Here is a 19,024-nt window from a genome sequence, read left to right as displayed (position 1 = left end):
TAACCCAACATGTGCTACGGAGTGTCAACATGTTGCCTTGGCCTGTTTGATCACCAGATCTGTCTCCAATTGAGCACATATGGGAGGTCATTGAATGACAACTCCAGTGTCATCCACAACCAGCATTAACCATCCTTATATTGACTGGCCAAGTGCAACGGTATGGAACTCCAGAGAGAGAGAGAGAGAGAGAGAGAGAGAGAGAGAGAGAGAGAGAGAGAGAGAGAGAGCGGGGAGCGGACTACTTTTGTGTTAAATTTCTGATGCCGTTGGACTTTCTCTTTTCTAGACAAAGGAACTTCTTGTCTCCACTATTTATGTTACCTGATATTAGCTGCCAGCTGGAAGAAACATTTTTTCTATACAGTAATATATGAAGTAGGCAAATAATTAATCCAACATATTAATTTTAATTTTTTATTTAAAAATGAAGCTTCATTCATTCATCACAACAAATGAAATATACAGATATATTGGACAAATGTATTTTATTTACATCAGGCATCTGTCAGTATTCTTTTTTATACATCATGATAGATTTATCAACACATTACAGTTCACAGGATCTTCGTGTTCTATTTTGGGACTAAAGCACACCATGGTAATAGTGGACACCAGGTCACTGCCCAGACATAACTGAGAAATGCTATTACTAGACACTTCAGTTTATCTTCTGGTTTTGATATTCTTGTGAAATGATAAACAAATAATTTTACTGAAATCACTCTCAGAACAGTCAGTATCCCTCCTCCTGTCTTTTATGTTTTATTCTACAAGGATTTTAGTTTCACATAACACACTTACATGGAATGGTTAGAGTAGTCAATTGATTCACCTTTTCTATGAAACCCAGCTGGAAATTACTACTACTCTGATAATGTAGCTGTTAAGATTGACAGACAGAAAAGTGAGCTGGATACAATCTTAGAAATAAATATTTAATGTAGTTTGTAATGAGTTCGAATTGTGTATGAATAGCAATTAAAAGCAATAAAATGCAACTTAAAAGAATCATTTTCTTTTTAATATTTAAAGAAATGGCAGTGTACAATCATAAAGCATGTTTCATAGTACAAAACAAAAAGAAAAATGTTTGTGCTATGTCATTAACAGCTAAAAAATCATATTACTTTTACATTACTAAAACAGCAGTAGTACTTTTATCTGCACTATTGCAGCCATGACGATTCTGTTGGTGTATTACATAAGAATAATTGTATCCTAATTCAATATCTGCAAATGTTTTCACCAGTTAAACTATCTTCATTCCTTGGATGGCATTCTCCAGTGACTGAAAAAAGTAATAATCAGTTTACATTTGCACTCAGCATATAACCAAAGAACTGTATTAAAGAAGACATGCTGAACATATTTTATATAGTATCATAATTTCTTCACATGCACACACCAAATGCATCAGTTCCCGCAGATTATGGGTGCAGCAAAGGGGGGTGGGGGAAGGGGAAGCATCAGGGATGTGTGTGACGGGAATGAACACAGCAATGAACCAGTACCATAATGAGTAAGAAAAGAAAGTACATGAATTCACATAGTACAGTAATTTAATGTGAAGAAGACAAAACATGCATGCTTCACAAAGACAAGACACATCACATAAAATTACTTTTGTGTCACAGAACTTACTATGGTACAGAACAAGCTAAAGCTCCCATTTGGCAAAAACTTGCATGGGTTTAAATACCTGTAAATCCCAGATAACAAGCTGACCATCTAGTCCACTTGTGCTGACTTTTGTGGCAGCACCCTTCTCTCCAGTGTAAAGGCACAAACATGTTATTGCATTCTGATGAACCGTTTCAAGAGTAGTATCATTTGCCTCTACTCGGGCCTGCCGATCTAGAGACTGAAATTTCTTCATTGCACTGCAAAAATGAAAGTGTTAATTTAGTAACTAAGTATTATGGTGTTTGATTTATGTATAATCATAATCAAACAAGTGACAAGAAAATATTTTACAGAAACAGTGCTCATAGTGAAACTCAATATATTATGTACAACTGACGTCTTAACTGAAGCTCTCAATATGATTCAAAATTTTCAAAATGCTATGTTAATCAGAGCAAAATACACTCAAGTTAACAATAAGCCTTACAGCAGACAAACACAAAGATAAAGAGGATAGCAGATCAAGATTAGCACGGAAGATAGGGCCTAATCAAAAGATTACTTACTAAGAAAACTGTAGGGGTAATATAAATTGCTACCACCGGTGTGCACATAAGAACAATCTGCTATCGCTATCAGAATAATATAACTCCATCCCCAGATGCCCACATGACTGTGCAGTCAATAGACCACAAAATACAGTGAAAAAATTAAATAGCATACACATAGAAGATATATTATGTGAGCTGAGTGAATATAAAATGACTTACCAAGAAATATGTTTATAGTGATACATACACCTGTCTGACAAGCTGAAAGTGTTATGAAGTTTGTAAGTCAAGAAGTCACTCAAAACATGTTGAGATAAATAATAATACAGGCAAATGACCTCTTAACTTAAGGGGAGCTTTACTATATTTTGGTTCAAATAACAGATTTTTAAAAAATAGCATTTTTGGATCCATAAAAATGTTTAGAATCCACCCCTGAAACAGTTTTTCCGAACACGGAACAGAAATGTTTGTTATTCGTGGTTTAAAAAAAAAATACACGTTCCTGAAATTGGCCTTTTACACTTTTTTTTCGGAGGATGAGTTATTGTACTGGTGCTTGGGAGGAAACACACAAAATTCAAATGAAAGTTTGAACGCATGTGTTTGGAAGTTAGCCCCCAAGCATTTGCATTCTGGTGCGAAGACTGTGGAGATTGCGACTAGCATGACAGTGAGAAGCTTCAACGAAGAGTACCAGCAATTATGAAGACCATGACAACGATGGACGTCACCCTGGGACTCTATTCAATGCAGTTCACCACGCATTCGGATGAGCACCAGATTCAAGTGGCTGAAAACCGCTTGTCACCAGCCATATGAGCAGCTCTGGAGCAGCACAGGATGGACCAGAATGCCCTCTATGAGGAAGAGGAAGGACTAGTTTATGGACCCGGAATAGCAGATTGAATGTAAGTTGCATAATATTGCATTTACATGTAGTCAAAACTTCAAATGCAATTTTTTCGAAATGACTTTTTTTTTATTGCACATTATGGTAATTTCAAATCTACTGAAGCGATTGGCATGATTCTTTGTTTCTGACGAAGCTAACTAAATTGTCTAAGAGTTGCACCACTATTATTCCGTTCCATCAAATATAAACATTTTTACTTGGCCAACAAAGTTGAAAAATCGATGAAAAAATCCTAGTGTTTTTTTTTTTTTTTTTTCAAATGGCTGCCATTTTGTTTCCTATGGTCCAAATAACTTAAGCGAGGTAAATCTCCGAAAGAATCTTATATACTTTGCTAACGTCAACTCAATTTTGATTCCAGACGAGCCAGCTGACCTGTGACATACCGCGCGTGGAGGTCTACATCAAAATTTTGTTTTGTCCCGACAGCACTTCCGCCTTTGCTCTTCAACATTTCCGGTCGAAAAAATTCCAGTTTGTAAATATCAATAAATATTTTGACCAAATTTGACAATGATGTCTAGAGCACATCCTGAGAAAAAAATTCTCAAAAAACATGCTTTTTTTGGGCCAAAGATAGTAAACCTCCCCTCAACTCCATCTAAAGAAATTTGCATACTTGATGAATTATCCTAGACAGACAACATTCCAATTTTATATGAATAATATAGCTCTGCAACTGAACAACTTGTTGCAAAATGTGTGAAACACATTATGACTGTGAGGAAATGCAGCGACTAACGTGCTCTACTGTTCATTGTCTGATCACACGTTACCATGTGTCGACATGCATTATATCTGAACTTTGCCTAACAGTTTAAATATTTAGAAACAAAAATTTCTGTTAGTCGTGTCTTCTTTTGGCGCACTAATTTCCTTAAAACTTACACTTTATGGTGTTTATTTTGGACATGCGTTTCTAGCTTTCCTTCCACTTTAGTTCCTGGGATAAAAAGTAATAGTTTGCTTTCTGAACTGGCATCATACAGTGTTATGTTTCTGGTTGATTGGGGGGTTGAGGGACAAAAAGATAAGGTCACCAGTCTCTCAGTCAAGAGGTAGGTCATCTGGAATTTGTGACATCAGCCAGAAAATTGATCAAATTATGAAATTGTCTAGGATTAGTAAAATTGAGGTGTTGAAAAAGATATTGATGGTAGAGCTGAGAAATAATTTAAAGACACAAAAAAGTAAATAGGCTGGGCCCTTACACAGGTCTGAGAGCAAACAAGAACTCCCCTAGGACTCATCTCTGGTGAGAGACAACTCACCCGCATCTGCAACCATCGCCCTCCCCCACCAACCTGATTAAGAGCTAACTCACTTATGTAGGAATGAACGCATTTTAGCCAGAAGATTTGTAATAGTAAGGGAGAGAACACAAAATACATAACTAACATCACTTGAATCGACAGTACTTAGATAAAGTGACAGAAATAACCATATTACCAGGTGAATAGGGCCAGGAGAGGGGCTCCAAGGGCCTACATCAACAATGGCTGCCCTCCCACAGCTGTCCCACCCCCACTCTTAGTCCAAATGTTAATATGTTAATGATTGGGAACAGCATCCATTATAAGCCATCAGAAAAAGGTCCAAATGGACATGCTTTTGATGGCACCCTGGAACTGGCAAGAAGGCAGACCTACAAAATGGGAATTAGATAAAATGCAAACATCGCTAAGACACTGTGTGAGGGTGGCCACCGGTCCAACAGAGGTAGCTAGCCCACTGATGGCCACGAGGAAGATAGAGACACTCAACACAGAGGCCTGTAGAACACAGTTTTACTGGACCTGTGGAGATGGCTGAGTAAGTATCAACTCTAACCCAAAACAACCGGTGGAATATAAACTGATAAATAAAAATCTGTAGGGATCCCTAGTCACAGAGAGTAAATAAAATGTAATGGTGCCAAGAGGTGGTGTATGTCTTATGAAGGTAAAAAAACTGCAATGAGATGTTGGTATTCAGAAAAAGATTGTTGGATTGTTGCTTCCAATCTAACCAGATGGTCGATTGTGGGTGCATAATTATTGGGCTACCATCTTTGCAAGCAGTTTGCAGAGCACACTGGTGAGGCTAATAGGCTGTAACATCCAGATGTTGGACCATCTGATTCTGAATCTTATCAAGGTCTGGGGCATGGGGCGAAGGAGTTTCCGGTCAGTCAGTGAAAGATTCATTATACAATTTAGCGTGACAGGAGGTAAAGGATAAGGAGATGTTTTCAACTTGTCTTTCATGCATTCAAAACATAGGCAGGCAAGAAGATAACTCCAACACAGTCACAAACTGGGTCACAAGGTGTTTAGCAAGAACAGAAGCATTGGTAGAAATACCACTATGAAAGAAGAGATCTGGAACAGTTGCTGATCTCTGGCTGCCCAGCAGACTGGGGATGAAGTGGCATACACTTCTGAGGATGAGATGTAGTGCTTCCAGCATTTCTTCTCACACATTTAATTAGATGGTGAGCCTTTGCATGGAGTAACTTAACAGTGATGAGGGTGGTCTGCAAAGGAGGCCACTTGAGTCATTGCAGAGCCCTTTGGTGATCCTGGATAACTGTTGCAACAACTCTGGTCCACTATGGCATTGGACAGGGGCAGAGGGTGCCCTTAGAAAATGGGATAACAATTCCAGTGGCACAGGTGACTGTTTTGGAGATGTTTCCAACGACCTTACTGATGCCATCTGAGAAGAGAGCAGAAGAGGTATACAACTGACAAATGGCTCTTCAAAGAGTCCAAAATCGTAACAGGTCAGTCACATGGTGAGAAAGGAGTGACATAATCACCGGAAAGTGGTCAGTGTCACATGGGTCATTGTATAGTGACCACTGCAGTGAAGTCATGAGTTTGAGAGAAGACACTGCAAGGCCAATACCTGAAAAGATGCCATGGGTGGCACAGGCCCCTACAAGACTATGTGGCACTACTTCTCAGGGGATGGTGTGCATTGAAATCCATATGCAGCAGGAAGGGGATGAGGGTGTTTTTGGATTAGGGTGGCCATTTGAAAGTACGCAATTGCACGGACTGGTTTAAACAAATATTACAAATGGCAACTCCTGGAGCTGTTAACATTCATCCTGCTGTTCCTTTCAGTGTGTTATGGAGGGAATCCACTCACTTGACAACATCTATATGAACCAATATACTGACCCATTCGGATGCTCTCTTGTTACCAGTATAATTCCAACAGAATTCACAGTATGTTGCTGAAAATTGTGCATGTGCTATTTTTGCTGTTTCACTGAAGATACTCTGTGTTGATGCACAGAACATTGTTTTCCAGTTTCCAGGCAACATGTGAATTAGTCTGTGTCATCCAACAACTTTCAATGAATACAATCTAAGATGCTGTGGAATTTCATTAATGTTAATAACTATTAATAAGAAACTTGTCAATTACTGTACTAGAATTAGTACCAGCAAAAATTCTAATTACTTGTAGATATGCATTCATATTCTTTTTTCAGTTCTAACAATTCACAAGATGAGTGGAGCTACTGTAGCAGAAATGAGTATAAGCTTCAACTATGAAAACCTAACTTCATTCATGTGGTGCCACTCATTAAACTGCATTTATTAAATTTGTGTTACCTTATACAGAAGGTACTGGGATAAATACAAAGAGCAGGGGAGCGGATTGGACGGAGGAGTGACATTGAGCAGAGAGGTAGAGACAGCTAATAACAAATTGAAATTTGAAAATGACTGTGAAAAATAAGGAACTATATTTCTTGGGCTGTTGACAAAATTCCAACAACTCAAACTGCCAAGAGACCATCCTCGCAGAAAGCATTCTTTCAGTATTCCCAATATCAGTTATTATTTTGCTTTCTATCGTAGTGAACATGGGCTGACATTTGCCTACATGGAGCTCCATCAGGTCTCCTGTGTGTATTACAGACCATGCCAACACAGGATATGTGGAAAAGATAGTCTTGGAAATTTCTTTAGCTCCAGAGAATCCTCATACAAGCTTTTGGCTCCTATCTGCATCTATCTTGTGTAAACTAGTTTATCATCTACACTTACCTTAAGCCCCCTGCTTCTTTCTTCTGTGACTGATCAAGTTTACAATTTAAATATATCTGCCCAGCATCATTTACTGTGTACAACATTGGGCAACAACTGTGACCCTGAAAGCATAAGAATCACTGGAGAGTTCTGTATTTAAAATATTATCAGGTATCTCAACCACTTTAAGCATAATTCAAATTATATCAGCAAACAGAGCTTCCGTAACTGCTACAGGATTCAGAAGCAGTGAAGAGAAAATGGTTCAAATGGCTCTGAGCACTACGGGACTCAACTGCTGTGGTCATCAGTTCCCTAGAACTTAGAACTACTTAAACCTATCTAACCTAAGGACATCACACACACACCCATGCCTGAGGCAGGATTCGAACCTGCGACCGTAGCAGCAGCGCGGATCCGGACTGGAGCGCCTAGAACCGCATGGCCACCGCGGCCGGCGCAGTGAAGAGAAACTATGGTAAATACACACCAGAAAATTTAAGTTTATGAATATGAGAGATATCTTCATAAACATTAAAAATAAATTAAAATATGTAAGAAAAAAAAAAAAACAACAAACAGTAAGAGTAGATTTTTACGCCCTGTCAATAACAAAGTCATTACAGGAGGAGCACAAGATCAGATGTGGAAAGAAATCGGTTGTGTCCTTTTTAAGGAAATCACTCTAGAATTTGCCTTGGGTGATTTACTGAAACTGGAACGAACTTAAAGACTGAAGCCATATGGAGATTTGAGTCGCCATTATCTCTAAGGTGATTCCACTTCCTTACTAGTGCACCATCTCCTTTGATGAAAAATGCGACAAACTGAGCTAATGAAAACAGAGTGCTAAGTGTCAAATTTCAAAAGTACGACTATAAGCATGTGTCATACAGTAAAATGTCAGCAGCAATGAAGACTGCTACTCACTCTTCCATTTCAGACATGAGTGTGACTTTTTGTTTAGTTAGAGCCTTATTAAACAGTATCAGCCAAGAAGTGACAATCTACAGTATTCAAACATTCACGCAGCACATACCTGTCCACTAGGGGCGTGAAAATAATTTTGGCACTATAGGTAGTAGTACATCAATTTGCACAAAAATCAACCAATAATAGTGGCACATATTACAAAATTTCAATCAGTGTGAACCATTACATAGGAAGATGCCATGTTTTCATTGCCATCAGTAAAGAAAAACAGTTTGGGGTAAATAATATAGATTGCTTTGAGAAGTCACCATGCACCTAAATGCTACAGCACTGAGAGTTCTCCTGGCAGTGAAGTGAAGCAAACTTCTTGACAGTTACCAAAAATACAACAAACCGCTATCATCCAATTGCTGTGACCACAGCTAAACACTCTCTCAAAAAGACTGGGAAAATATCTGTTTAGTAAAAAAGTCTGTTGCAGTTTTCATTCAAGTGATATTACATTATTGGAATGTATTATATTGAAGTAACTATAACTAAGAATATATAATTTGGCTGAGGAAAATTCTGAAAAGGCAAGTCATTCATCGCTAATACAATGATTTCAGACACACAGATGCCAGCTGTCATCACTCTATATTAAAAAAAAAATAAAAATATATATATATATATAATGTTGGAGCTACTGGCAGAATAGCGCAGTGCCTGATGGTCAATACTTCTGGATAATCCACTGCAGAACCACGAAATATCATATTTTTACTGTAACATTAAAACTGAAGGCCTTGGCATCCCAGCCCGCTTCAAATATTTTATATAAATCTTCAGAGATATGGGGGAAAATTTCTCACTATTAAATTTAATATCTAGGGACTTAAAAAATTCACTTTTATGATAAATGGAGTTTATTAGGTAATTTCCCATTTTGAGGCCAAAATAGGAAATTACCTAATAAATGCCATTTCACAGTAAACTTTATCCAAATGAACTATTTTATCAGGGACAGTTTGAAATACCTTTATTTTCTGCATGTAAATATCGAAAGAAATTAACCCATTTTCAGTTTCTGGTATTGCACATTATCTGGCAATGCCCAGTTTAAAAAAAGAAGTGCATAAGAACACGTCTGAAACATAAACAATGCAACTGTGCACAAATGCAACAATGTATCAGTGCACTCTCAAGCTATGCTCTAGTGCCTGGTCAACTGTGGGCAGCTGAATGGTCTCCATAAGAATGGCAACATTGGACTCAGATGTGGGACCTAGCATTTTAGAACAAAGAAACAAGTACATTTTTCTGCTAGTTGAAGTTGCTAGTATATTGAAACGTTAAATCTGGAAGTTTTAGATGGGATGGAGGTCAATCTAAACTATCTCGTTTATGATGATGCCAACCACATCAAGTTCAGTGCACATGACACTTTGCTAGTTCTTTTCTAACTTTAAAATGAGTGATGAGACTAACACTGGTCCATCACGGGGTAGGGGTAAGGCTCCCACATCAGAAGGGATTGGCGATATTATTATCACATGTGATTAGATCAGATTTAGTTTTCGTTCTACAGACCCAAAAAATGAGATGATTCTCGTGAGTGAGGGACATGTTGGAAAGTATAACATAAAAACATAAATCATTTGAATATAATACTTACTACTCTGACCCTTTGTCAGCAGATAGTCAAAATAGGTTAATACAAAGCAGTAAACTGGAACAGCTAATATTTACAGAATTAACACACTGTCAGAATGAAACACTGTTATGTACTATTAATAAATTTATCACACACAAAATACCTAATCTTGACTGTTGTGACGAAGTGTTGTCAAAATAGAAATCTAATAGATACATTTACTTAAGCTGGCTTAACAGTCTCTGTTAAGATATTCATCTACAGAATAGAAGGGATCCAAGTTCTTGCTTGTAGCAGACTGCCACGAGTGACCACACTACAGCAAACAGAAAATATCGGTCAACATATTTTGACCACACAGAGTTTACCTGTAAAGCACAAGTAACTATTTTTGGTTCTACCTGTAGTCTAAGTACCTTGTCAGTTCTGCCTGTAACATTCTCAGTTATGGACCTCAAGGCTGTACATGCCCATAGAAGGGCTGTGCAATATGCTAATCAGGGCTCATACACTATATATTTGAAATCAGTGCTCTGCCTTTTTTTAATTATTGAACTGGATGGAAAAGAAAGATAATGTTGAAAACACTTTAACTTAGGGAAATACACTACTCACCAGTGGGAAAATGTTGCTGCTTTTCAACTGAAACAATCATTTGTTGAAAGCTTACATACAGCCAAAAGAAGAAAACAAGCACAGACCATTTTGGGAAAGAAACTGTTGAAGGTTTTGCAGAAGTAAACATTCCAGTCAGAAACCTCTTATTATAAAGAATAAAAACAATTTATTCCCTCTCATTATTATTTTCCCTGATCGCCAATAATTTTTACTTATTGTTTTACTGTTTACTATCAATTTGAAACCACTAACAATGCGCCAATAGACAACTGGTGGTGGTAAATCTGCGAAAAAATAGATGCTAATCCTGACAACAGTTGAGGCACGATGCATGTAACTTCAAATTTAAAAAAGGCTACTATGTTTAGTAACTGGCTACTATGGTTTGCAACCCAGAAAAATAAATGAAGACTCGGTACTTTAGACACACTAAAAGGATTTTAGCATGTACAGAGACATACAAAAAGCACATTCTTTCCCTGCTTTCAATGAAATGAGTAATGACCATGTAAGGCATAAGGCACCAGATGGTAGCTTGTAGAAATATGTGCAGTTATAGTTTAAAACAAGTGAGAGAATTCTATCTGATAATGCCAAACCTCATAAGGCAAAGCAAATAGTCAGCTGGGTAAGTGTCCACTTTTTTGTACAGTACTATTAACATTTTACTGGGTGAACAAAGTGGTGTCACAATTATGTGAATGACATGTGAAACAAGAACATAATTCAACCTGAGCTATACAACTCTCTCTTATTGTTTGGCTATGCACACAGGTTTAGGATGCCACACCAATTTTCAAGCAATTGCCAGAACAGGTAGGCATATAATGTTACTTTGTTGAGAACATCAGAACCATAACTCATCATTGCATTAAACGTACTCTTATATACTGGCAATATGCTTGAAAAATGTGTGATGCATGAAAAATGTTGTACAGTTGAGGATAATACAGCTGAGATCGATTTATTTACAGAATGTCATTTTTATAAAACTGCTCATGAAACAAACCTTTGTGTCATGTCCATTATAATTATCCGGGTTGTTATGCCGTGGTCGGTTGACCACAGCAAAACAGCACGGATAATTATAATGAACATGACATTTCCGGCCATGAAAGTCTACATTTTAGTATATAAACCTTTGTGTGTTACTGTTGCAACTGAACTGATCACCAGGCAACACAAAATTATTGTACAGCCTATACAGCATGGTGGCGTTAATAATAAAAATAAAATTGTAAGCACACATTCTCTGTTTTTATTGTAGGTGATGAACATTTTTAGGAAGGTTAAAAACTGCTTTGTAAAATAATACATAGCTGCACTACTATTTCTACTGAACACAATCAACTTAAGACCAACATCACGCCATCTTCAGGACTCAGAATGGAACTCTTGTCATGCACTCTCACAGTTACAATGCCAAATGTAACTTATAGAATGATCCATTACTATTATTAACTGTCTATGAGTAACCTTTATCTCATGGCAACATCAGTTATAGGAGAAACAATATTTTAATGTGGACTCTTGACAATTGGACAACATGACATTTTTCACTTATACAATTTGTTGCCACAGATGAAAGAAACAATATCATCATCATCATCATTTAAGACTGATTACGCCTTTCAGCGTTCAGTCTGGAGCATAGCCCCCCTTATAAAATTCTTCCATGATCCCCTATTCAGTGCTAACATTGGTGCCTCTTCTGATGTTAAGCCTATTACTTCAAAATCATTCTTAACCGAATCCAGGTACCTTCTCCTCGGTCTACCCCGACTCCTCCTACTCTCTACTGCTGAACCCATGAGTCTCTTGGGTAACCTTGCTTCTCCCATGCATGTAACATGACTCCACCATCGAAGCCTGTTCGCCCTGACATCTATAGAGTTCATTCCCAGTTCCCCCCCCATTATGGACACCCCCCTGCCATTGTTCCCAATCATCCTAGCTACTTTCATATCCGCAACCTCAACCTTATTGATAAGGTAACCTGAATCCACCGAACTTCCCCTCCCATACAACAAAGATGGTCAAAAGATTGAACGGTGCACAGATAATTTAGTATTGGTACTGACTTCCTTCTTGCAAAAGAGAGTAGATCGCAGCTGAGCGCTCACTGCATTAGCTTTGCTACACCTCGCTTCCAGTTCTTTCACTATGTTGCCATCCTGTGAGAATATGCATCCTAAGTACTTGAAACCGTCCACCTGTTCTAACTTTGTTCCTCCTATTTGCACTCAATCCGTTTATATCTCTTTCCTACTGACATTACCTTCATTTTGGAGATGCTGATCTTCATACCACAGTCCTTACATTTCTGATCTAGCTCTGAAATATTACTTTGTAAACTTTCAATAGAATCTGCCATCACAACTAAGTCATCCGCATATGCGAGACCACTTATTTTGTGTTCACCTATCTTAATCTCACCCAGCCAGTTTATTGTTTTCAACATATGATCCATAAATAATATGAACAACAGTGGAGACAGGTTGCAGTCTTGTCTTACCCCTGAAACTACTCTGAACCATGAACTTAATTTACTGTCAAATCTAACTGCTGCCTGACTATTTATATAAAGACCTTTAATTGCTTGTAAAAGTTTGCCTCCTATTCCATAATCTCGTAGAACAGGCAATAACTTCCTCCTAGGAACCTGGTCATATGCCTTTTCTAGATCTATAAAGCATAGATGCAACTCCCTGTTCCACTCGTAACACTTCTTCGTTATTTGTCGTAAGCTAAAGATCTGGTTCTGACAATCTCTAAGAGGCCTAAACCCACACTGATTTTCATCCAATACTCGCACTTTCCTTTCAACAGTACCTGAGAAGATTTTACCCACAACGCTGATTAAAGAGATACCTCTGTAGTTGTTACAATCTTTTCTGTTTCCATGTTTGAAGATTGGTGTGATTACTGCTTTCGTCCAGTCTGATGGAACCTGTCCCGACTCTCACGCCATTTCAATTATCCCGTGTAGCCATTTAAGACCTGACATTCCACCGTATTTGATGAGTTCCGACTTAATTTCATCCACCCCAGCCGCTTTATTGCATTGCAATCTATTGACCATTTTCTCCAATTCCTCAAATGTGATCCTATTTCTGTCATCATTCCTGTCCCATTGTATATCGAAATCTGAAACATTACTGATTGTATTTTCACCTACATTGAGCAACTCTTCAAAATATTGCCTCCATCTGCCCAAAGCATTAACAGGATTCACCAGCAGTTTTCCTGACCTGTCCAAAATACTTGTCATTTCCTTCTTACCTCCCTTTCAAAGACTGCTAATTACACTCCAGAATGGTTTTCCAGCAGCTTGACCCAAGGTCTCCAACCTGTTTCCAAAGTCTTTCCAAGATTTCTTTTTGGATGCTGCAATTATCTGTTTGGCTTTGTTTCTTTCTTCAACATAACTTTCTCTGACTACCTGAGTTCTAGTATGTAGCCATTTTTGATATGCCTTCTTTTTCCTTTTACACGCTGCCTTGACTGTGTCATTCCACCAAGCTGTTTGCTTCATCCTATCTTTACACATTATTGTTCCAAGACATTCTTTAGCCACTTCTAGTACTGTGTCCCTGTACCTTGTCCATTTCTTTTCCAATGACTGTAATTGACTACATTCAACTAACTGGTACCTTTCTGAGATCACTGTTACGTATTTGTGCCCGATTTCCTTATCCTGAAGTTTCTCCACTCTTATCCTCCTACATATGGACCTGACCTCCTGCACTTTCCGCCTCACAATACCAATTTCACTGCAGATTAAATAGTGATCAGTGTCATCAAAGATTCCTCTGAATACACGTGTGTCCCTCACAGCCTTCCTGAATTCCTGATCTGTCATTATATAGTCAATGACAGATCTGGTTCCCGTGCCTTCCCAGGTATGCCGGTGAATGTTCTTATGTTTAAAAAAAGGAGTTTGTGATTACTAAGCCCATACTGGCACAGAAATCCAAGAGTTGTTTCCCGTTCCTGTTGGCCTCCATATCCTCTCCAAATTTACCCATAACCTTTTTTCATATCCTTCTGTTCGATTTCCAATCCTGGCATTAAAATCACCCATGAGCAGAACACCATCCTTGTCCTTTACTCTAAGAACTACATCACTGAGTGTGTCATAAAAACTATCCATCTTATCTTGATCTGTCCCTTCACAAAGCGAATATACTGACACAATCCTAATTTTCTTGCTAGACACTTTCAAATCTATCCACATCAGTTGTTCATTTACGTACCTTATTGCAACTACGCTGGGTTCCATTTCTTTCCTAATGTAAAGCCCTACACCCCATTGTCCTATTCCTGCTTTGACTCCTGACAGGTAGACCTTGTATTCTCCCACTTCCTCTTCTTTCTCACCCCTTACCTGAATGTCACTAACAGCTAAAACGTCCAACCCCATCTTACTTGCAGCCTCTGCCAGTTCTACCTTCTTCCCAGAGTAGCCCCCATTGATATTAATAGCTCCCCATCTCGTTACCATTCGTTTGCCGAGTCGTATCTCAGGAGTCCCTGGTTTGTCAATTAGAGGTGGGACTCAGTCACCTCCAAAGGTCAGAGACATTTTGCTCTGATTGTTGTTAGCATCATATTCAAACAGAAGAAACAATAAGGACGACAAAAAATTCTACTAGGACTAACTGGGGATTGGAATCTAGAACAATGGACCTTTAGTCAACATTTACTAATTTATTAAGCCACCACAATTTTTTTTCCCATCGGAAGTAGGGGTGGTGGTGGCGGTGGTGGTGATGGTGGTGGTGGTGGAGCTTTACTTGCATCAGCAAATAAAGTGTGCATACTTTTTGTTTTCTAAACTTCCCAGTAATGTCTATGTAAATACTGTCAACATAAATAATTATTGCAGTATCATTTGAATCATTCAACAATGATCTTTCTGTGAAATGAGCTGCAAAGGATATTCTGCCCTTGCAGTTACTCAAATACTTGGTTTGTACCTTCACCATACAAGTGTGCTTTCCCATTTGGAACAAAGAAGCTTAGAACAACACTCTTCAATGCTCATTATTCATAAGATACTAACAACCACAAAAGAAAAAATGCCATCCTAACAGAAAAACTGCATGTATGTACGGTCAAAGTATTCTCTCAGACTGTGCCACTCACTCTCGAAACAACACACAGACTGTAGCTAAGCAATCCTCCAATTCTTTTTCCAACGGTGCTTGTTCAGCAAGATGTATATATTAGACCCTCTGTGTAATTCATGAAGTGGGAGTGAGGTACTGCTAAGTCGAAGCTACAAGGTGGATCATATGGCCTGTCTCAATAGTTCTCCTAGAAACAGCATTCCACAAAAGGCAAGGGTCTAGGTTTGGGACTCAGTTCAGCACACAGTTTTAATTACTATCTTGGTAAGTTTTAATCAGTTAGACTGTTCACTTAGAAGTTCATGGGACTAATCATATCAGCCACATTTATCAATTTCTTGTATGTAACATACTGATCTCATTGGCAAATACAAGAGGTAAGAGTAGTGAGCACATGACTTATTTTGTCTGCGCACCTGCAAAAAGGGGGTAACCAATGTGGTCATATAAGCGCACCAACATTTGTTCTCCAATCAACTACTGAATATATCCAAAAGATGACTGACTGAATGACAACTGGTAAGTTTCAAAATATTCTGAGACACTTCATAAAATTACTTACAGCTGCAACTATTGAGTTTCGACCAACCCATGCACAGCTCAGAAATGGCAGGAACTCAGTACGTAATTTGCTAACTGTCATTTGTTTGTTTGCATCAGCTACAGATATGGAAGAGTCATGCCCCACCCAACAAACTCTGTTACCATCACCTGAGAAGGCAACAGCTCGCACCCATCCTCCTGCAAATAAAATAGGAAATCTCACATGAGAAAAAGTGGAAAAGGTTTGCAAAATTTTCTTAGATTACAGAGAAACTGTGGTTCACCTAAATACAGAATATTTATGGACATACCTCCTCCTGATGAATTTGGAAACTCTGCAAGTAACTGTCCCAAGGTCATCTTCATTCCCCATGGAGAAGGTTGTGGCATTTCCTCTATGTCTTTGATAAAGGCAGAAAAGATTCTCACCTGGAAATACAAGCACCTTAGATAATATACTGTTGCAATTATTTACATACATTCAGTGCACCAAGAAAGTTTATAATAAAATGGCAAAGATGCCAGTCACAGTGCAGAACTTGAAGGCGAGGCAACAACAACATCAATGTTTCAGATGCCAGTGCATCGGGCACAGGGTATGCCAATGCTTTATGCCTGATGTCTATGTCTGCTCACTTCCACATGAAGAGGCACCTAAGTGTACAAACTGTGGTAGAAAACACTCAGCATGTTATTCTAGTTGTGAGAAATTCAAAGCTGCCTTAGCTTGCCAATGTGGAATAACCTACAAGACACCAACCATCCAGTAGACAACTCACTGTCTGCACACCGGCATGTTATGTCAGCAATGCGAAGCAGCACTCTGGTTGAGGTCCATGTGCAAAAGCACCACTGAATGTGAGCCTCGTCAGAGGCTTCAACAATGTGGAACTATCGCTACTGCTGAACCGAGGCAACAGCTGTGCCCACACCAACTCCCAGTAGGAGGCATGTGTGCTTCATAAACTGCACACTGCAGGTGCAGATTGACATCCCACATGTGCTGGAGATGTGGTGCGGCCCACAAGCAGCAGTGGAGACAGAACATGAGACTACAAGTCTCTGTCCCACAAGCCAGAAGACTAGGTTAGATGTCAGCTTCTCGGAAGGTGGCAGCGGCCATGACGGAGCTACCAACTGCAACAACATGGCACTCAGCACCAACTATACTGATGCTGCTAGAAGTGGAGACATCAACAGCTTTGTCACATTGCTCCTGATACTCTTTGATCATACGATGAACATAGTCAAACAACCTGCTGCTCTAGATGTCTGTGACACTGCTGTGGGTACAGCCAAGTTGCCAGCTGCTCAACATCTAGCAGCTTAACTTGCTACTCCGCGTGCCCACGGGTGCGAGCTGCAGGACTGATCATCCTGGCTGACCACCGTCATGCTACCAGAACCACAGTCAACAGCAAAGGTCAAGAAGAAGAACCTAAATTGCAAATCCTCAAGATAATCAAAAGAGAAAACCACACCATCATGGTAGTTGCATGGTAGGCCAAACACTTAGGTGTTAGAACTGTGTCATATAAAGAGGTTGACTGGTCCTCTGAAGAACCGAGTTGAATGTGCATGGGAATGGAAGAGGAGAGACCAATCCTGGGGTCCATAGTCTTGGCTTCCTCAGCAACTGGCTGGTGTTGGGTCACTGGTCTGCAGACTTCTGGCAACAAGGTTTCCAAAAGGGGTTCCTGTCACTGGTAGACACCAGAGGAGGATGCTCCTTCTCTGGCTGGGTACAGGGAGTTTAGGTCCCTGAACATTGTGCTACAGGAACCACAACAAGTCAACAATGTGGGAGTAAATATACAAAGTATTGCCGACGACCTGGTTAAAGTGGTGGCAAAAGTTGTTATCATGTAGACAGAATATAAACAAATAGTATTTTTTCCACTCTTAAATATTTGAGAGGCGATTGGCTATCTTCAGTGCTTGGATTTTGCATTTCTTAAATAATGTAGCACACTATGGGGGCTGATGAGGTTGGCTGTTTATGCAACTGCCACAGACAAGGGGCAGCTCACATGGTGCATTTTCATGCAGTAGTCAACTGCAGTCTCCACAAATCAGGTCGTAAGTACAGGGGGTAAATATGTGCCCGACGCACTGACATTTAAAGCATTGCATTAGGTGTCATCATCACTGGCTCCATTCTATATGCATCAAGCCGGGAAGAGTCTTCTGAGAGGATGTATACAGAAGACAAATACTGATCAATATGATTGTAACCAAGAACCGATAAAATTAAGATACAGACGCAAGTAGAAGTGAGGGTGGGCTAAGAGGGTGTAGGTGAGCAAAATGCTCAGCTCAGAAAGCAGCTGGAGAACCCCAGGACATATTATGCAATGGGAGATGCACTTGCTGCATCTGACTCATTCCCTCACCCTTCACCACCACAAGAAAACTAGTAATGTGGACAAGTTTATTGAATCTCAGGAAATGCAACAACAATGATGAGACAGTAAATCAACAACAATGTAAAAGAATAAGAAAAATGGTAAAGGTTGGGAGGACAGGAGCCAGATCCGACCAACGAACAACGTCAGTTATGTGCTCCCACAGCCAGAGCTGGCTACAGGGCACGCATCCAATTCCTCAGTCAGCTGATGAGACCAATATGTCCTACGTAACAGAGAGGAGGTATTGAGTGAGGGAAACACAGCTTCACATCACAGCAGTAAACCATGATTTTGACCTTCTGTCTGGATGCAATCCAGGAACAGAGAGGAGTAAGTCACTTTGTTTTGCTTGCCTCCTAAGACTTTGCCAAGGAGAAAAAGGTCACATATTTGTAAAAATCTGCACAGAAGTATTCTCATATGTCTTAACACAGCTGCAGCTTCACAGCAACACGCTGAAAGCTTATGTCTTTTCATGGTGCCCGATATCTGCTGCGGAAAGATTGCCAGAGACCTGTGACCACCAGATGATAACTTTGGCCAGCTATCCACCATGTTGCTGCCTATTCCAAACAAAGGCTCTTCCCATGGGTGCCACCCAGCCAGAGCAATAGCCGTCTGGCTCAATGGCCATTG

At 39.4% G+C, this 19,024-nt stretch overlaps 1 protein-coding gene across 2 annotated transcripts in view; it reads right to left on the bottom strand.

The window, feature by feature from the left end:
• Positions 1 to 403: 403 nt before the first annotated feature.
• The window catches only part of LOC124787930 (actin-related protein 2/3 complex subunit 1A-B), a 36,964-nt gene continuing 18,343 nt past the window's right edge, over positions 404 to 19,024 (bottom strand). For both annotated transcript variants that reach the window (XM_047254918.1, XM_047254919.1), the window contains exons 6-10: positions 16,292 to 16,409; positions 16,000 to 16,178; positions 7,140 to 7,243; positions 1,703 to 1,883; positions 404 to 1,291 (exon numbers count right to left, since the gene is read on the bottom strand). In XM_047254918.1, coding sequence (XP_047110874.1) covers positions 1,253 to 1,291; positions 1,703 to 1,883; positions 7,140 to 7,243; positions 16,000 to 16,178; positions 16,292 to 16,409 — 621 coding nt within the window. In that variant the 3' untranslated portion in view covers positions 404 to 1,252. The remainder of the gene's footprint in view (positions 1,292 to 1,702; positions 1,884 to 7,139; positions 7,244 to 15,999; positions 16,179 to 16,291; positions 16,410 to 19,024) is intronic.

The sequence above is a fragment of the Schistocerca piceifrons genome, chromosome 3, assembly GCF_021461385.2.
Source record: "Schistocerca piceifrons isolate TAMUIC-IGC-003096 chromosome 3, iqSchPice1.1, whole genome shotgun sequence".
NCBI lineage: Eukaryota > Metazoa > Arthropoda > Insecta > Orthoptera > Acrididae > Schistocerca > Schistocerca piceifrons.
The sequence above is the reverse complement of the archived record's forward strand: the minus strand, read 5'-3'. Positions and strand labels throughout refer to the sequence as shown.